At 55.5% G+C, this 20,413-nt stretch overlaps 2 protein-coding genes across 2 annotated transcripts; both read left to right on the forward strand.

Annotated features, from left to right (window-relative positions):
- Positions 1-1,834: 1,834 nt before the first annotated feature.
- SECTM1 (secreted and transmembrane 1) lies at positions 1,835-14,637 on the forward strand. Its single transcript, XM_067020745.1, has 5 exons — positions 1,835-1,917; positions 11,354-11,507; positions 11,693-12,007; positions 12,583-12,615; positions 12,868-14,637. Exons 2-5 carry the CDS (start codon positions 11,456-11,458, stop codon positions 13,086-13,088), a joined length of 621 nt encoding a protein of 206 aa, XP_066876846.1. The 5' UTR covers positions 1,835-1,917; positions 11,354-11,455; the 3' UTR covers positions 13,089-14,637.
- Positions 14,638-16,772: 2,135 nt separating this feature from the next.
- On the forward strand, positions 16,773-20,159 carry CD7 (CD7 molecule). The gene is made up of 4 exons (XM_059047018.2): positions 16,773-16,975; positions 18,216-18,530; positions 18,768-18,901; positions 19,698-20,159. The coding sequence occupies exons 1-4, from the start codon at positions 16,906-16,908 to the stop codon at positions 19,803-19,805; spliced, it is 627 nt and encodes a 208-aa protein (XP_058903001.1). The 5' UTR covers positions 16,773-16,905; the 3' UTR covers positions 19,806-20,159.
- Positions 20,160-20,413: the final 254 nt, after the last annotated feature.

A 20,413-nucleotide genomic window follows, 5' to 3' on the forward strand; every position in this document is an offset into this window, starting at 1 on the left:
GAGGTGGCCCTTTTGCCCTCTGACCTCCTTGAAGGCCGAGATGCTCCACCTCTTGGACAGCTGGAATGTTCTGTCCTGTCCAGTCTGGGCCCCTCCTCTGCCACCCGCAAAATTCAAGGGTCCCCCAGAACTCAGCTCTGCATACTCCTCTCTTTTCATGCAAGTGGGGCATCACCTACTCTGGCACCTCTCACTGCCTGCCTGACAAGGACTTTCCCACCCATGGGTCCACAGCCTGTGGGACCTCTCCCCTGGTGGCCTAGAAACACGTCTTTGTCCCTACTCCGCCCTGCCAGCAGGTCACCTTGGGTTCTAGTGGAAGGGGGCAGTCCACGTGCCACCCAGCTGGCACTGGGGACTTCCAGGCTTCCTCACCCCACCTCCAAACCACCAATATCTGTGGGCTCTCCCTTCTCCGTACACCTCCGAGCCTTCCCCACCCCCATGGAACCACTGCAAGCACCTCCAGACTCGCTGCCTCCACCCCACCCCTGCCTTCCGGAGGGATTTTGGAAGCTCAGGTCTGATGAGGGACGTCCCACTCTGGATGGAGACAAACCCCTTCTCCTGCCCCCCATCCCCTGACACAGCCCTGCACACGCCCCCTTATTTCTCATAGCCATTGACTCATGACTCCACTGCCCAGGTGTAAGTTCACAGGACACAGACTGCCTGAAGCTGCATCTGTACACCTGCCCCTCTGTCACAAGGAAGATGAAGCTTGGCGAGTTTAAGCAGGTTGGTCAGTGGGGAGTGACAACGAGTGGATGAAGGGTCAGCAGCTGCCTCCTGGTCTGCAGTAAAGCTGGGCCTTGCTGACGAGCCCCCGAAAGCTGGCAAAGCTGGACATGGACCAAGGACTCGGGATTCAAGTCCACAACAGCTGCTTCCCTCCAGCGATTTGAAAAACGGAGCCTAGAGTGAACAAAGAATGACTCAAACACCTCTGCCCTTCCCCACCCATGTAACGCTCACATATTTCCCTTATTCCCCACTTTCAGAGTCTCAAAGAGAAACTTTTATCTTAGTGATTTTTATAATAAGCACAAAACCCATCTGTACATGAGAAACGTACAAACCCCTGTAATGAATGCCTAGCTTCCAATGTTTCTCCAAGGTCAGCACCTATCGGCCTCCACCCTCTGGGAACGATCTCACACAAGTATGCCCCTAGGTCACCTTCGTTTGCCCACGATGTGTCTCCACACCCACCCTGGGTATGACCCTCAGTGGGGAGGGAGCTGGGAGGAGGAGCTCTTTCTGTTCAAGGGCTAATAAAGGGCAGTTTAACCTTTTAACTCTTTACCACTGCTCCTATTTATTATGGCTCCTTATCCCTGTCTGCGCCCCCAGTCCTACTTCCAAGTGGACCCACCTTGCATTTCTGACAAGTTGGAATCAGGTTCTGAGGAGTCTCAATAGGCAGTGTTCTGCCCCTTGGGTGCGACCCTGTGTGTGTGTGTGTGTGGGGGGGTGCACACAGGAGGGGACTGGCAGGTCCCCTGATCCACGAAGGGCAGTGAACCCACCCAGCTCCCCAAACAAGCATCTGTTCTGAGGAAGCTTGAGGATGGAGAACTCGAGGGATTGGCTCTCCAGGAAAACAACCACCTGCTTTTTGCTTTAGAATGATCATCTAATGCAGTGTAGGAAATCACTACCAAGAAAATCATCAACTTTTCCCGTGAACTCAGGGCAGTTCCTGAAACTCGAGTGACTTCCCATTACTTGGGTTTCCTTCCTGAATATAGGACTGGGTGCCCAACCAACCTCAAGCGGATTCTGGATCCTCCTTCCCGCTGCCTCCTCGCCTGGCTCCGCCCCAGGATCTCTCAGTTTTATCCGGCCCACAGCGCGCACAGACGAGCTCCAGCTGCGGGCGTGGAGGAGCCGGGCGCACCAGGACCCTGGACTCAGGTGAGGGGCTCGCGGGCCGGGAGGGGAGGCCCAGAGGGGCGGGGTGGTGCTCCGGGTGTCGGACAGCTTGGTGCACTCAGGTACGCGCTGGGACGGAGACGGCGGGGCGCGGAGCTCCCTGCCTTCACTCACGCCGGCCGCCTCTTGCCACAGAGATGCGCCCAGAGCGCCGGGCCGGGGTCCGTGAGCCAGCGACCGGGGGCGCAGGTTGCACGCCGAGGGAGGGGACAGGGACTTCGCGTCGAGGTGGGGAACTGCGTCTCTGCCGGGCGTCCCCAGGCTCGGCTTTTGGAGGGGCAGAAAGGTGGCATCTGGGGCTCCCTGGCGTCCACCCATCCGGACAGAGCCCCTCCTGCCCCCGACCACGTCTGTGGCGAAACGCATTCACGTCCAGGCCCAGCATGGCGGCTCTCCCACTCGCGCACACACACTTTCGTGCACACATTCACACTTGTGTGCACTCCCAGGGGCGCACACGCACACTCACAGGCACTCAGCTCATTCACTCACAAACACTCGTAAAACAGAATGAAACCCCCCCCCCAGAGACTTCCCCTAAGGTGGTGTGGGGTGCTCAACTGCCCCTTTCCATGCTTCCCTTTCATTTTTGGTTTAACTGCAGCAGCAATCACTAAATTTAATTCACCACCCACTACTGGTTAATGATCTGCAGTTTGAAAACCACTTTCCATGCCTGTGGTGCCAGAGCCCCTGAGAGGCCTTCATCCCCAGGGACATAGTGATAGTGATTGTGAAGGTGGAGGGGAGGTGCCGAGGTCCCGGGAGGGTACGGCCAGTAGGTGCAGGGGGAGAAGGGTTCTCAGAGGAAGTGCCTTGTGGGGTTTTTTTTATTATTATTTTATAACGTCTTATGGGATATCCAAATGTATTTATTTATTTGTTTGTTTGTTTATTTAAAATATTGTTTATTTTTGGCTCACACTGTGTCTTTAGTTGTGGCATGCAGGATCCTTAGTTGCGGCATGCATGTGGGATCTAGTTCCCCAGCCAGAGATAGAACCCGGGCCCCCTCCAGTGGGAGCACAGAGTCTTATCCACTGGACCACCAGGGAAGTCCCCAGGAAGTACCTTGTGAATGAGAGTGAGAAGCAGCCAGGCAGAAGGGAAAGCATGTGCTGAGGCTGAGGTGGGAAGGGTTTTCAGGCTTGGCCCCTAGGCTTGGAGGACTTTCATGCCCAGTGGGGATTCCCTCCAGGCCACAGCAGCAGGGACAGGACATGGGCAGTAGTGCCCTGGACTGGGGCATATCCTCCCTCTGAGCCAGGATTGGGGCTGTGCGCCTTGTCAGCTATCTTCTGGAGGTGGTCGGTCGCCTCCCTCCACAGTGTTGGTGAAAAGCCGGCGGGGGCAGCTTTGCGCTTACCTTCCCATGTAAACATCCAAGTGCATACAAGTGGGTGTTACCAGAGCCTCTGTGGTAGGCGGGGAAAGCTGTTCCAGCTGCTCTCAGGTGCCGTGCGAATGGAGATCCCCACTGACCGAGGACCCCTGTGCACCTGGCCAGCCGACACCCTTGATTCCACAAACCTGCTGCCTCAGTTTCCCCAAGATCCTGTGGCAGGACAAGGCGCTGGCAATGGCGTGCACTTCCCAAGGTGTTTCACTGACTCCCAAATGTGAACAGCTCCCAAGTGACTGCACAAATCCCAGCTGTGTTGCCTCATCTTGATATGTGCAGATGCCAGCACCGGTGTCCATGATTTGAGAGAAATCTGAATTGTTGCCTCGCTTTTCCCAATCCCAGAAGTCTTCGGACCCCTCCAGTCCTTGCCCCATGCATGCAGTCTTCCTGTACCACACCTGAGCCTCTGCCTTCTCACCCCTCACTTTCCCTGTTGTGCCCTGGCCTCCCTCTCTCCCATTTTTCTGTCCTTTGCAGCATTGGAGAAAAGAGGGGAGACTCAGGCAGGGGCGTGGAGCTGCCAAAGGTAAAAACCCATCTGAATTTCAGATAATGAATCACTTTGAAATACAAGTATGTCGCAAATGTTGCATAGAATATACCTAGGTTTAAAAATAAGACAGCAGTGGAGCCCCAGACAGATCAGGGCAGCAGAATATTCCTGAGGACATGGGGATCTCCCTCCATGCCCAGTCCAGCTCCTCCATCCCCAGTGTAGCTCTTTGCAGACAGCCCTCTGTGCTCTATAAGGTGGAAGTTTGTGTCTCCAATTTTATAGATGTTGTTCAGTTAAGAGTTGTCCAGTTTGGGGGGTCTGCCCCAAGCTGGAGGTCTGCCCAGCTCTTAGGCTGTATCCTCTGATGGTGAGGAGCCAGGCCCAAGGTGGCTGTGGTTTGGGGGCAGAGATGGATGCGACCCAGGTGTTCTCTTATCTGGATTCTGGAACCATCCAGGGGCTTTCCTGGTGAGGAAAACCTCAGGGAGCACATAAAATTTGACGGAGAGGTTCCTGTGTGTGAGGGCAGAGCCCCCCCCATGGCCTGAGGAAAGCTCAGAGGAGACTGGAGGCTTTGGACCGTGGGAAAAGCAGCCTGGAGTCCTAACCAGGGCCTGCCTGGGAGCCCACACCTTCAGCAGCCTCTGGCTTCCCTCAGACAATATGACACAGCATGGCCAGGGGTCACCTTTACACAGGTCATACCCCCTCAGGAGGACACCAGGTGGTGGTAGGAGGTCTGTGACACTTCCTGGTGTAATAGTCTTCTGGTCATTTCATTGTGTATGACAACATACCTATAAATAGCACATCTAATGGCTACAGATGGGTGTTTCTTAAGGTGAGGCTAAAATAGATACTAATGTTTAAAAAAAATGAGTCAATGTAAAAAAATGGTACTGATGAACCTAGTGGCAGTGCAGGAACAAAGACACAGACGTAGAGAATGGACTTGAGGACATGGAGTGGGGGTGGGGAAAGGGGAAGCTGGGGTGAAGTGAGAGTGGCATGGACATATATACACTAGCAAATGTAAAATAGGTGGCTAGTGGGAAGCAGCCACATCACACAGGGAGATCAGCTCGGTGCTTTGTGACCCCCTAGAGGGGTGGGATGGGGAGGGGATATGGGGATATATGTATGCTTGTGGCTGATTCACTTTGTTGTACAACAGAAACTAGCACAGCATTGTGAAGCAATTATACACCAATGAAGACGTATAAAAATATAAATAAAATAATTGTTAAGATACTGGGGTATGTAGTGTCGTGAAAACCACAGAGTTTGGGGCGGGAGGCTGGCGGGGTCAGGAGACCGGTGGGCTAGCCTCACTAGGGTGAGGCCTGTGCCCTGGCAGGAAGGTGAAGTAGAACATACCAATACTGAAGGCAAAGGGTGGCCTGGCAGACCTGACTCAGGCTCAGGGAACCCCCGCACACCTCTCAGAGGGCCCCGTCCTCATTGCTGGAGGTCCCCGGCTGTCCTCCCAGCCAACCTCTGGACCTCAGCCTGCTGCTTCCTTTTGCTTTCCTTTTACTTGTCAACATACATGCTCCCTCCCAAAGTCCAGCCAGGCAGGTCAGCCTCTGTTATGTAAACACACTTTTGGTGAGGTCACCCCCTCTCCATGTCACCTGATCCAGGTGCCAACCAAGGCTGACCTTTACCCTCCCAGCTCAGCTGAGGCCCCTGCCCAGGGCCCACCATGGGGGACTGACTGCACCCTTCATGGGAACGGCCCTGCAGGGGAGGCTGAGCAGGTCTGCAGGGATTGAGCACCTACTGTATGCAGAGCAAGTGGGAGGCCCTGAGGGGCCCTTCCCCCAGCACTCTGTGTGTGTGTGTGCACGTGTGCCCTGTATGCTTGCTTGCAGGTGGAGGGGTGGGCCTCGCAGGGGGTGGGAGTAAGATCAAGGAAGCCTCTGAAAAGGAGGTGGTTTCTCCAGGCTGTTGAGGCCCTGCACAGCCCAGGATTGTGAACTAACCCACCCATTCATTTATTCTCAATCAACATCCCAGAAAGTGTACTTGGAACTTGAAACACGACTCTTAAATTTATAGGAAGGATAAACGCTGGACAACAATCAGGAAAACATGTGATGAGGAAAGGTTTTGAGGGGGAGGGTTTCCTTCTGGATACTACAGACCCCTGGGTATCTCCCTCCCAGAAAGACCACGCCTGCTAAGTCTCAAAGTTCCACAGAAGGAACATGGTAGAAATAAATTCACGTTCAGAGGACTCCGGGTGTCAAGTCTGTGCACTGGGCATTTGGTGGATACACCAGGCCACCAGCAGGGGGCTCCACCACTCATTGTCGCTGAAGGGCCAGGCTCCCAGAGCATGGGCTTAGGTGGTGTTCATGTTTTGGTCCCCTGGGGGTGAATCCTTCACGTGGCCCTGAGGACACCTGCCCGCTCCAGCCTTGGGGGTCAGCGGGCAGGCCTCCCTGGGAGCGTGTCCTCCCGCATCTCCAGCCTGGGGAGACTTGGCCTGCCTCCCCGTCGATGGGGCACCCAGACCCACGTTGGATGGCCGGGGAAGTGTGGGGACCAAAGACTGTTCTGAGGTCAGTGGAGGCAGCAGAGTGGGAGCGGGGGGGGGTGTGCAGAGACCTTGAGGAGACTGGAAATGCTGGCAGTCCTGCCCAAGGCTTCCTCTAGGGAGGGCCAGTGGCCAGAGATGACCACACATGATGAGTTTCCTGTCTGCTCAGCCAGGCTCGGGGTAGGACACACCTGTGCAGGGGTCTCCCTCCAGGTAGCCGTGAGGGCTCTGGCCAGGGGGCCAGAGTCACTGTGTACCACCAGCAAGGATGCCTTTGGACCCCATGTGTTGCTAGGCACCATTCTGTGTATTCCAATTCAAGAAAACTTGTTTTGCAAAAATACTCAGGAAAAGGAGTGAGCAGATCTTATCTGAGGTGCCAAGAAAAGCCCCAGCACAGAAAGTTGCAAAACCTCTTTCTAGAACCTTCTATCACATAAGGCTCTCAGCAACATGTAATGGTGATGAGCTATTTATACCCATCCTGGCAATTGCTGACTGGCAGTGAAATCAGAAAGGTAGCCTCTGGATTGTGTCCAACTGTGAAATCTCAGCCTCTTTTGTGATATGCTGAGCAGGTTTGGGCAGGATTGGGACAACGGCCCCTCTCCACTCAATCATCAAAAACTTTGTTCTAAAAAAAAAAAAATTGATTAAAATTATGTTAATGTTCTCATGGAAGACAAAAGTCCAAGGAAAGATAAACAGAGCAGTAGAGAGAGCCTGCCATCCCAGGGGTGAAAACACACGATGGATGACAGTGGCTTGGACCGCATGGCTTGGCAGGCTCTGAGTGGCCCTGCTTGGCGGGGGGGTCCCTTGGCCAGAGGGGACAGGGTGCTTCACTCTTCAGTGCCTCAGGAACCACCTGCCCTCCTGGAAGAAGCAAAATTAGACCCTGTCACATGCCACTTGCAAAAAGACCTTGAGGTGGATTTAAGATTTGAACATAAAAATAGACAAAATTTGGCCCTGATGGATTCTCAACAGTCTAGGAAGCCTTTTTATTTTTATTTTCTTTTAAATTTATTTATTTTATTTTTGGCTGCATTGGGTCTTCATTGCTGTGCATGCAGGCTTTCACTAGTTGCGGCGAGCGGGGGCTACTCTTCATTGCGGTGCGCAGGCTTCTCATCGTGGTGGCTTCTCTTGTTGCGGAGCACAGGCTCTAGAGCGCGGGCGCAGTAGTTGTGGCACACGGGCTTAGTTGCTCCGCAGCATGTGGGATCTTCCCGGACCTGGGCTCGAACCCGTGTCCCCTACATTGGCAGGTGGATTCTTAACCACTGTGCCACCAGGGAAGTCCTGGGAGGCCTTTTTAAAAGGATACTTTAGGGCTTCCCTGGTGGCGCAGTGGTTGAGAGTCCGCCTGCCGTTGCAGGGGACACAGGTTCGTGCCCCAGTCTGGGAAGATCCCACATGCCGCGGAGCAGCTGGGCCCGTGAGCCATGGCCGCTGAGCCTGCGCGTCCGGAGCCTGTGGTCCGCAACGGGAGAGGCCACAACAGTGAGAGGCCCGTGTACCGCAAAAACAAAAATAAATTAAATTTTAGAAAAATAAACGGATACTTGAAACAAACAAAAACCACTTTAAAACAAAATCTTGAAACTTTCAAGGAAAAGACAGATAGGACGACATAAACATGTGGAGTCTTTATTCCAGAAACAATCAGGGGAGAAATGCTGATGGGGAGGCACTTGCCGTGAATGGTGGTTTGTTTCTGTAAGGCGTGAAAGTCTTATAAACCTGTAAGGAGAAGACAGACAATCCCAGGAAAATGAGCAAAGGGTTTGCAAAGGCAGTGGCAGTGCAGAAACCCAAAGGGCCAAAAACAGGATGAGCCGGTCTGCCCCCTGTAGTCCCCGACCTCATCTTTAATTATAGCTGCAAAGGCCCTGTTTCCAAGTAAGGCCACCTTCACAGGTTCTGGATGGACATGTGTTTGCAGGGGTCACCATTCACCCCACTACATACAGTATGAAGGGAGAAAGGAGAGAGGACGGGCAGTGGACATCTCTGATGAAGCTCGTCTAATATGATTCCACGTATGTAAAATTACTCGCGTGTGTGTGCACACGTGTGCACGAGAATACATGTCTCTCAGTTGACATCTTTCAGTGCTGCTTTCTTCCTCAGCTCCAGATATGGTACATATATGAGAAAAGAAGGCTGTCCTTCTGACGGTGAATTAGGAATAGAAACAAGTTTAGAAAATCAAACAAAGGAAGCTGGGAAACAGCAGCACCGGTCACACGAGTTCAGACTCTGGCCCACTGACCACTCTGGAACCCGACCCCGTCCCCGTGAAGCTCAGAACCACTGGAAGGGACCACAGCTGGTGGGGCCTGGCGACTCAGCTTCCAGGGTGGCCTACACCTCCGCTGCCTCAGGACCTGCCACTGCCTCCTGGCAACTGGGTCCACCAGCTAAACCTGGAAGGATGGCAAAGGGAGGCTCCCCAGTGGAAACTGGCCAATAGCCTATCATACTATTAAAAACAGCTAAAATAAAGCTTCTCTATTTTTAAGGAATGTAGAGGCGCAAAACAATGCATAAAAAGCAAGGGAGTGATGTGGAGGGTTGGGAGGGGGAGGCAGCGGGTGGGCTGGTGGAGCCGCCTGGTGGGTGCAGTTTAGGGGCAAGGTCAGCCAGAGCCTCATGTGGGAGATGGGCTCATTCATGGGTGCTGATTATTGTGAGTGAATGAATGAATGAACTGGACCAGTGGTAGGAAGACACATACCTGGAATCACAGTAACGCAGCTCTGGGCCATGTGTGCTCTTAGATTAAACAGGTATCCATGCATAGATGGAAAACTGGCATCCAGGGTATAGCAATTGCCTCTGATCTATGAAGTTTAGGAACACTGCTGCTAGCACTGTCATAAGATGCCTGGGCACATGCAGCACAGCGATTAATCAAACCTCAGGGAGATTCAGGGTCCCTGTTCTTAGGAGAATAGGCACATACCACGTAGAGTCCATTCTGGGTTTGCCACGGGGTCCCATCCAGGATGCACCCAGGGTCAGCAGCATCTACTAGAGACCAGAGCACCGAGACTCCTAAGAGCAGGGGGAGGCGTTGTCACCCGTACACCATACCCTGTACACACCCCACCCCGGGCCGGGACTCCAGAATCCCATGTGGATTGAGTGAAAAAGAAAGCACCACCCATCCATCAGCCTGGCCATCTGTCTGTCTGCTCTGCCTGGTCCATCCCCCTCGAGGGTGAGCCTTCTGGGACCAGCCCTGGGCCCATGGGCACACCCATGCTAGGGTCCACCCCCGCCCTCCCCAGGAGTGTGGCCGCCAACCCAGAGCCCCTGCAGACCCAGCCATTCAGGAGGAGGACAGGAGAGCATGGGTTGGTTTGCATTTTATGTTCTTAAAACCCTTCCTGACTCAAATTAGATGTTTCTTTCAAAAGCTGGATAGAGCCATCTTCCTTCCAGGGTAGAGTGGGCCTCCCTCTCCCGCTGCTCTGAGGCCCCCAGGTCAGCAGGGCTGTGCACGCTGTCCCACTCCCACCAGGAACTCCCAGGGCCACCAGTACACCGGCCAGGACCTGCTGGTCCAAAGACCACTAGCCCAACAGGAGTCCCAGGGGTGAGGCAGGTAGAGGGGGCAAGGCTACAGGCGGTCAGCTGTCAGCTCGGCTCTGAGGCAGGAACCCAGTGAGGGTTGGGGCAGAATGGGGAGATGGGACAACAGGGAGGACCACAGGCCCCACCTGGTCAAAGTCCCATGGATTTGACGAGTTTCCACACACGCAGTGCTAGAAATGGGGGTGCGATGTGGCCACAGTGGTGGGGGGGACTGAGATGGTCCCTCCCAATGTCATTATCCTTGCTCGGCCCAGAGCCTGCTGAGGTCAGGACCGAGCCTGTTCACCGACGGCCCCAAGCTCCTGGAAGCGATTGCGTTCACAGTTCCCTTTGCTCCTGGCCCTCCTGCCCAATTCCCCGCAAAGCGGAAAAGAATCAGAAAGGCTGAATTCAAAACAGAAGGGTCCCAACTCTCTGACGTTCTGGGAAAGGCAGTGGTTGCCAAGAGTTGGGGGGAAGGAGGGATGACTAGATGGAACACAGAGGGTGTTTAGGGCAGTGAAACTACTCTGTACGTTACCTAATGGTGGATGCATGTCCAAACCCGTTAAACGTCCAACACCGAGAGCGAACCCTGATGTAAAGCGTAGACTTCAGTCAGTGAGAACAAAGCACTATAGGCTCATCAGATGTAATGAATGCCCCACTGACTGGAGATGCCAGTAATGGAGGGTGTGGGAATTGTCTGCACTTCCTGCCCAATTTTTGTGTAAGCCTAAAACTGCTCAAAGACAAAACCAAAAAGTCTATTATTATTATTATTATTTTAATCAAAGGGTCAATAGTTTAAATAGCTTAAACTAATCAGGATAAATGTCACTGTTACTGGAGGCTGAAGCCTGAGATGGGCACTTGTTTCAGAGGAAGTGAAAGTTCAGTTTTCCAGATCAGAGAACTCACGAGTTCCACAGGAAGACTCTTTTTGTTAATAAATCTGACAAGCGGGCCAAATGTCCCCAAATGCCCAGCTGTGGAATGCAAGAGCGGGAGAGGGGCTGGGGGCTTCCAAGGTGGTCTTAGGTTGGTGTCAGGTTCATGCGGCTACGTGAGATTCTGTGTGTCATGACCCGTCTCTACAGGACACACGGCTCAGGCAGTTTTGTATGTTTTATATAAAATGGAAGGATAACCCCTGCGATGTCAATGGGGTTGTCTCGCAGGGACTTGTTGCCTGTCTCATCCATGTTTCTCATCTGTCTGACAGTGGCCCCACTGCACACATCATAAAGGTACAGAGAAGGGTTGAGGCACAGCGGTCAGGGAGGAACTTGGGGATCCCCACCCGCCCTGGCCAGGCTGTGGCCGCTCCCACCGGCTTCTGAAGGAGGCCAGGGGGCCTCTGACTCATCGGCTTTCCTTCCTCCAGGGAGTGTCCCAAAAACCACTGAGGAAGACGAGGGACCCCTGAGTCCTGCTCCCCATCCTGCGGGCCGTGCTGACCTCGGCATCTCCCCTTCCCACTCACAGGATGCTCTGGGCCCTCCTGCTCTTGGCCACCTCTGGGGGTGCTCAGAGTAGAGGTAAACTTCATGGTCCCAGTCTGCTAGGGGGGCCCCCCCGGGGGTGAGACAGGGGTGGAAGGGGAGACCTAGGTCAGGCCGGGAGGGCCCAGGTGCCAGGTAGTGTCAGTGACCCCAGGGAGGGCAATCAGTGGCATTCCTGAGGCCCAGCCGTGACCCACATGTTGGACTGTATCCCCACACAGACTGGGACAAGCCCAGCTGCACCGAGGACGTGGTTTCCGTGTTCAGGGGCAGGCCAGCCGTGATGGCCTGCAGCATCACCAACCTCTTCTCCCACATCAACGTCTCCCTGCGAACCTACCACGGGGAGAGCTGGCAGCTCATCTTCAGTGTAAAGGCCCCAGGAAACTTCTGCCAGGATGGATGGCAGCTCTGGGTTCAAGGGGGCGAGGCGCACCTGGTGATTGAAAAAGCCCAGGACGCCCAGGCAGGGCAGTACAGGTGGAGTCTTGTGGGGCTCCAGAGAAACTTCAGAACCACCACCCTGAACGTCTCAGGTGAGGGGAGGAGTGCCTTGACCCCCAGGTGCTTTCCTGTGGGGGAGGGGCAGCAACCAGGGAGGAGCAATTCCTGCCCACCTGAGGTGCCCAGAGCCACAGGAGTGGGGCCTAAAGAGGGCTCCCCTCTGCTCCACCCACCCCACATCTGTGCCCCCTCCGAGCTTCTCCCCAGGGCAGCCCGTGCACGCATGCCCCGGACACCATCCCCTGTCTGCACAGGGAGCTGGTCCCTTCCCTCCCTAAAAACCTCCTACCCACCCCCTTCCTTTGCTGCAAAACTCCCCAAGTCACCACCCCTCACTCTCACCCCCCCACACCTGGTTGTAATGCAGTCATGGTCACCCCGAGCTCTGGGGACAGGGAGCAGGGGTTCAGCTTTGCCCCCGACCAGGTACAGTGGGAGGGGCTGAGAATGGGACCCCCCAGCCTAGCCGGGCCCTGGGAAGGGAAGCCAGTGAGGCCCTCATGGACTCCTGTATCCAGAGCTCATCTGAGACCTGGGGTGGAGGAGCTGCATAAGGGCTGGCCCTGGGCAGGTCCCCACCAACCTATCTGGGATCTCTTTTTGGCAGAGCCCCAAGACACACTCTTCACACCTTCCTGGGGTAGGTATTTCTATCTTCATCCTGGGGTACAGGAGGGGAACCTCAAGGAAGCCCCCTTGGGTCTCCCCCCATCAGACACCCCCACCCTCTGTGCCTGGCACCCTGCCCATCCCATGCACCCCATCTCCCTGCCACTCTCCCACCTATGGGCTTCCTGGATGGAGGTGATGTCCCCCTCGAGGGTGCCCCCAAAGCAGGCAGTGGCTCCTGCACCAGTGAACAAAGGGTGGAGGTCCCGCCCCCTCCCCACAGGCCTGGAGATGCTGCTCCCCAATCTCGAGCCTGACCCCGAAGACAAGAGCCAGGTCCAGGTGGTCCTGCCCATCCTCGCCCTGGCCGCCCTCTCCGTCCTGCTGGTCTGCTTGCTGGCCTGGTGCAGGTCTGGCTCCCCAAAGTTCTCCAAGCTCCGGCAAGTATGGGCCCCTGTGCCTGGTCTGCGGGCCAGGCAGGGGGTCTTGGATGGGGCCTTCTGAGACTCAGCATGGACACTCGGCCCCATGGCCTGGTACCCACCGGGGCTAGTGGGAGAGTGGGGTGCGTGCAGGGTCCCAGAGAGCTGGTACCCCTCCCCCAGAGGACCCCAGCCCACTCTGGCAGTTCCAGGCCGAGAACACAGATGCCCCACTCCCAGCCAGACCACCGGGTCCCCACTGTCCCCAGTACACCCTGGAGGATGGCATGGGGAGAGCTGGACTTCCTGCTCCTTCCAGGAGACCTACGACGACGTGCGGGCAATTGGTGTGTCCTCAGGTGTGCCTGTAGGTGCAGGTGTCTGCCGCTGGCTCTCATCCCTCCCTCCCTCCCTCCCTCCCTCTCTCCCCAAATAAGGAGGCTCTGAGCCAGGGTGGGGAGCTCTGTGCACCACACGCTGCACTGCACAGCGGGAAAGTGAGAGGAGGACTAGGAAGCCTGGCAGCGTCCTGGCCTCTCCCTGACATGCAAGCCAGGGAGGGCTCTTCAGCAGCTCCTGTGGCCAAAAGTGCAAAAGTCTCAAGTTCCAACGCACTTGACCAGCAGGACCCTCCCCTGCCTCTGCTCCATCCAGGCCTCTTGGCCTGGGCTCCTCCCTGGGGCAGGAGGGCCATGCTGCTGTCACCTCGGAGACACCCCAGCCTGGGGTCCTGTGTTGTTCGTGGACACCCTCCTGTCTTTGGACTATGAACAAGAGCAAGTTTTGGAGACCCTCCTGCCAGCAGTTGTGGCACCAGGATGCGGGGATCAGGGGCCTGAGATGGCGCGTGGGCCCCTTCTCCACCACCAGGGGGTAGAGTAGCCCCTCTGGAAGGGAAGCAGGACAGGTGGCTGCTGGGGACCTGTGTCCAACCCCCTGGTCTCCCCTAGTCCTGGGGCTCCCCTCCCCCGCATCTGCCCCACCTGCTGGCTCTTCTAGGTCCCAAACCCATTTATGCCAGATGTCTTCATGATCAAAACTGTGTAACTCCACTGAATGTGGGGTTTTTTTGGTGGGGGTTGGGGGGATAGGTCTTTTTTCTTCCTTTCCTCTTTTGTTCTCTTATGATTTGATGACTGTCTTTAGCGTTGTGTTTGAATTCCTTTTTCTTTTTTGTGTGTATATCTATTATAGATTTTTGGTTTGTGGTTACCATGAGATTTTGATATAGCAGTCTATACATATGCATGATTGTTTTAAGTTGCTGATCTCTTAATTTCAAATGCATTTCAAATATCCTGCATTTGCACTCTCCTCCTCTCATGAGTACTGGTTTTGATATCATATTTGTGTGTGGATGATTTGCTACCTTTACTGTGTTTGCCTTCACTGGTGAGCTTTCCCGTTTCATAATTTTCTTGTTTCTAGTTGTGGCTTTTTCTTTTCCGCCTAGAGAAGTTCCTTTAGTATTTGTTGTAGAGCTGGTTTGGTGGTGGGTTTAGTGTATTCTTAAAAGGTACATATAAGGCGATAAAAGAAGGTTTTTCTAGAAATACTGCATTCAGTGCTTTGCAAAACATCCGCATTGGTAACCCTCAAGATGAATAAACTAAACAAAATAGCAAATCATCAAATGAGCTGAGAAACACATTTTTTTTTTTTTTTTTTTTTTTTTTTTTTTGTGGTACGTGGGCCTCTCACTGTTGTGGCCTCTCCCATTGCGGAGCACAGGCTCCGGACGCACAGGCTCAGCGGCCATGGCTCACGGGCCCAGCTGCTCCGCGGCATGTGGGATCTTCCCGGACTGGGGCACGAACCCGTGTCCCCTGCATCGGCAGGCGGATTCTCAACCACTGCGCCACCAGGGAAGCCCGAGAAACACATTTTTAAGTGGAGAAAATAAATATCTGAAACAAGCTGCTTCAAGTCTTAAAAACTAAAAAGTCCCGAGGCATCCAAAAGACCAGACATCTGGGAGTTCTCACTCACCATGAAGAATCCAAAACTGGAGACCCGGCGCGGTACCTGACTGTGGCCTTGCAGGAGGATGATGATCCCAGAGCAGCTTTGCTGGCACCCAGAGTCCAGGTCTAGAATGGGCTGCATTTGCATCTCTCAGGTTAAAGTAAGGTTCACACAAGAAATACTGGGTTTGTGCCACCACAGGGCCAAGCCCATGGGACACAGTGTACACGGCACCTGGGACCTCCGTGCTTTGGGGGCCATGGAAATCTGTTCCACTTTGCGTGAAACAGACAAAAAGTGTTGATGCATTTGAAGTCATTCAAAGGTTATTTTAACATTGGTATTATGGTGGGAAGGGCTCACGTAAGTCATTCAGCCCCTGCACACCCAAGGCAGGGAATCTAGAAGGAAATACTGCATCTGGGTCTTTGACTAATTTTCATTTTCTACTTGTTGCTTGTCTGTATTTTCAAGGATTTCTCTAAAGGAAGTTTAGTTCTGAGTCCTTGCAATGCTCTAGAAACCCTTCCTCCTGATTCCCCCTCCCCCTCTGCAGCCACACTGGCCCTCTTGCAGACCCTCAGACACACCAGGCGCTTTCTGGCCTCAGGGATCATGCACTACTGATCCTTCTTCTTGGAATGCTGTTCCCAGACACCACATGACCCTCCCTCATCTCCTCAGTCCTTTACTCCTATGGCCCCTTGAGGTTTGGCCCCCTCTCCCGACACAGGCTGTGTGTCCTGCTGCAGGTCTGCTTATCTATCCCTGGAGGTCAGCTCCGGGCCACAGGCCTCTTGTCCATTTTGCCCTCTGCTTCTGGCAGGCACGGGCACGTACGGGCGTCCAGTGAGTGTTGGTGATAAACAAAGGCAGAATGAGATTCGGAGGGGTCTTGTTTTGCCAAGCCCTACGCTTTCATGACCTCCTGCAAACAACTTGCTAGGTTCCTAGAGGCCTTTGGCGAGATTCTGCCCCCGAAATAGATACCCCTCGTGCAAGGAGCATCTGTGGGTCAGCCCAGCAGACTTACTCTGCCCCCACCCACAAACCCCACTCAGGACCCTGAGCCATCAACAGACAGGAGCATCTGGCCGGTGGAGGGAGCTTCCAGGGAGGAAACAGCTTAAGGCTGTCAGACCACATGTGAGCCATGCACACACACCTGTGTACATGCACAGGTGGCTTTGGGCCCAACAGTTGAGGCCTGGCCCTCTGGCCCGTGGCCCACAGAAAAATGACCCCCTGGTTGCCTAGAGTCTGCCTCTGTGTCCTCAGGGTCAGGGGCCAGGCATGGGTCTCCCTCTGCCCTGGGGGCTGATCACCAGGGCCTGGTGCACCAACATAGGATGCTAGTCCAGCTGAGATGCCTCCAGCCCCTGCACCCACAGGGAGCAGAATCGCAAGCCACCAGGGCAGCCGTAGCCTTGGGCACATGCCCTGGCCCCGTCCCTACAGCCACACCAAGCCTCCACGCTGCGGGTGTGACTGACATAATACTCCAAGTTTCTGGGCATAAGTTTCTGGGCATACATCAGGTCCCCACGTGGGGACCCCCTTATCTTTCTCCTGGGCCTGCCCCTGCCTCACCCTCCTTTCTCCTCTCCCTGTTGTGAAGCAGGGGCAGAGGACCAGGACCATGGGTCTACTGGGGGCACTCAGCAGTTTAGAGGGGGGGATGAGGGCCACCCCTCCCAGCCTTGCCCACAGCGCCTCCTCTCACTCATGGCACCGCCTCCAGGAAGCCCTCCTGGAGTGCCCAACCTACAGTCACTGTGTGCAGTCCCCCTGCCTACCTCCTGCTCCATCCTGCCCCGACTGCCCCTGGAAGCAGTTCTCTGTGAGGTGGTGGCACGCAGTTGGGTGCTGCAGACAGGAAGTCTCGACAGACAGCCCTGTAAGCGGGGCCCTGCTCTTCTCCCACTGCAGTGAGCATGGCTGGGCTCCTGGGGCTCCAGCTGTTCCCCATGCTCCTTGTGCTCCCCTGCAACCTGGCTGCCCAAGGTAAGCACTTCCCAACCATCCATCCCCCCATCTCCCACGGCACCCATCAGTGGGCTCAGTGCTCCCACCCAGCTACCCTTGCAGCCCTCCCCTCCTGCCCCTGACTCTCCTTCTGGGAAGGGGGTGCTCCCCCTCCCTGGGGATGCTGGGGATGCTGAGTGTGACCTTCCCTTGAAGCCTTGGCAGCCCCTCCAGAGGGTAAGGTCCAGCTTTGGCACTTAGACAAAAAACAATAGGCACCAAGACGCTGATATCTGGGTGCAGAATCACTATGGTTGAATCTCTTCTTTCTCTTTACCTGAATGTCTGGGGACTTTCTCTCCTACAACCAGCAAGGCTGCCTTTGTCCTGAGAGAACATTGTCCTTCAGTTTACCTTTTGTGCGAAGTTCTGCAGTAAGAAGGAGAGATTAATTCCTCAAGGTGGGATGGGGGACCCGGCAGGTGCAATTCTTGTGTTCTCTCTCCCAAAAAGAGCTGCAGAATTTAGTTTGTGGAGAGCTCGTATTTGGATTATGTTTGCACCTAGAAGTGGGTCCTGCTGGGCCTCGCTGGGCAGATGAAGGAGCTTTCTGGGTGTCCCATGGACAAGCCAGGATATGCCCATCCCATGGAGCTACTGGCTTCAGGTGCCTGGAAATGGTGGAGAAACTGAGGCCGTAGGCATTGGAAAGAGACAGGGAGACAGGACAGTGCCCCCGGCTCTCTCGGGAACTGTCATTTAAGAGAGGGAGAAGGTGTAGAGCCTGGGAGAGTGGTTGGAGGTCTCAGCGGACGGCCTGCCGCTTTGGAAGGAAGAGGCCCCAGCTCCGACGTCCCCCGACCCTCAGGGTGGGGAGAGATCACAGGCTGCCCAGCCCGCTGGGGCCCCTTTGGAACTTGAGTACAGCCCAGGGTGCTGATGCCATGAGCTGCTCCAAGGCTTCCGAAAGTTGCCTCGTCCTTGACAACAGCCGGCTGTCCAGGACTTCCCTGGTGGTCCAGTGATTAAGAATCCATGCTTCCACTGCAGCGGGCACGGGTTCGATCCCTGGTCAGGGAACTAAGATTCTGTATGCCACACGGTGTGGCCAAAAAAAAGAGAGATTAAAGCCTTCTTTAAATTAAAAAACAAAAACAAAAACAGAAAAAACCCAGCGGGCTGACCCAGGCACCTCTGCCCTGCCACCATCCCCGGCAGAGAGGTGGGTCCCTGCCCCTCTGGCCAGGCTGGTGGTGACGGTGGCAGGTCCTCCTTGCAGAGGTGTGGCAGTCCCCCACCTACACGATCGCTTTAGAGGGGGACTCTGTCAACATCACCTGTTCCACCCGGGGGCCACTGCTTGGCATCTACCTGAAGCAAAGGTGGCCGAAGCTCAGCAACGTGATTTACTATGAAAACGGAAGGGAGCCCACCGTGGACCAGCGGTTCCAGGGCCGCGTCACCTTCTCAGGGCTGCAGCACAATCTGACCATCAGCATGCACCACATGCAGCTGGCCGACACTGGTGACTACGCCTGCCAGGCCATCATGAATAGCGAGGTCTGGGGCCCCGGGACGTTGGTCGTGGTGACAGGTAAGGGGTGTGCCACCGCGGGGACCACTCCACCTACCTGCTGGCCAGCCCAGGCTCCATCTGCCCCCGTCTGAGGATCTTCCCTCTACCTTTGCTTGAACTACCACAAGCCCACCTCCTCCAGGAAGCCTCCTGGATTCCCCCACACACTCCAGAGCCCCGTCCTTGCCCTGAACCACAGAGGCTCTTGTGGACTCCCTCACCTGCCAAATGTCTCTCTCTGTTCCTTTCTCCCAGAAAAACTGCCCCAAACAGTGAACACATGCCAGGAGACTCAGCTGATACACTTTGCCCTTCCCACGGCCCTGGCTGTGGGCTTCTTCCTCGTCGGGCTGGGGCTGGGAGCAGTGTGTGTGCTGAGAAGGACACAGGTCAGTGTGGACCCTCAGATGTCATCTGCGTCCCTGTAAGCCCACTTCTCTCAGAGAGCAGGGAGGGAAGGAGAGTGGTTAAGCCCCAGGGAGTTGCCCACATGGGAAACTTCAGCACCCACCCACTCCCTCCGTCAGGGTCTCCTGGAGCTCAGAGGGTTTGGACGGCAAGGTCCAAGGTGGGAGGAAACCCAAGAACTAGAGCCTCCAGCAAGGACGGGCGTGGGGCCAGGAAGACACGTCCTGGTCAGGCGTTTACGGGGGAGCGAGAAGAGGGTCCAGAGAGACCCTTTCGGAGAGCATGGGGATGCTGCGCGTGACTGTGAGAGTGTGCACGCGTGTGCGCACGCATGCATGGGTATGCGTATGTGAGCGTCAGGCCTGTGGGTGTGTGAAATCCATGTGCGGTCATGGGCTGGAGGCAGGAGGGGAGGGGGCAACAGAGACGGGGCCAGGAAGTGATCCGCTTTGTCCCTGGTCCACCAGCTTTTGCCCCCACCTTCACCTAGCGCCTCCAACTCCATGTCCCCTGCAACAGCCAGACCCCTCCCTGTCCAGGGCCAGGGAGCAAGGTCACTTCCACCTCCACCTCCCCGCCGCTGCCTGACGGCCCTGCCTCGTCCACCCTTGCCCAGGCCTGCGCAGCTCTGGAGAACTGGGGGTCTGGCCGAGGACCCTCCTAAAAAGGGTTCACGCAGGCCCCCAAATCTAAAAGCTTCCTGAGGGGAGGAGCCTTGAAGATAGAGGGTGCCCCTGAGCAGCTGCCCCCAGTGGTAGATGACAGGCTTTCTTTCAGATCCAGAAACTTTGCTGTGCGAGGGATAAGAACTCGGTGTGCGTGATCTACGAGGACATGTCCCACAGCCGCTGTAACACCATGTCCATCCCCAACCAGTACCAGTGAGCCTGGCAGGACCCCAGACCTCCCTCTGTCCAGCAGAGCTCTGGGCAGACCATCCAACCCAGCGCAGACACACAGGCAGCTCCCCACAGCAGTCAGGCTCCTGCTGCCTCCTCCAGGCAGCCCTCCTTGCCTGCCTCCCACCCTTGAGGCTGCTCCTGGCACCTTGGAGCCACCGGGAAGGAAGCTTTTCTGTCATCCTGCTGCCCTGTCCCTTCCATGGCAGAAGAGGCTGCTCTGAAGGAGGGACTTGTGCCTGGGGCAGTGGGCAGCTGGGGGTGCTGGGGAGGCTGGGGGCTGAGCGCTGACCCCAGCCCAGCCTTGCCAGAAATAAAGGGCTTCTCTTCTCCCCTTTCCAACTCCAGTGTCTATTTCTCAGCCAGCTTAGAGTCAAGGAGGGGAGGCTTGCCTGACACCCTCCCTAGAGTCTCCAAGGACTTTGACAGCCTAAGGGATTATGTGTGAGACTTTCAGGAAGGAGGCAGGGGCAAGGGGACACACACTCACTCCAGCCCCTGTTCAGGCTGCAGAAGGGGTGAATCAACCAGCGTCCTCCTGGCCTCACTAGCCTCCACCATGGGGTGACGTGGGTGGATGGAAGAAGGGGAGCT

Source organism: Kogia breviceps, chromosome 19, assembly GCF_026419965.1.
Source record: "Kogia breviceps isolate mKogBre1 chromosome 19, mKogBre1 haplotype 1, whole genome shotgun sequence".
NCBI lineage: Eukaryota > Metazoa > Chordata > Mammalia > Artiodactyla > Physeteridae > Kogia > Kogia breviceps.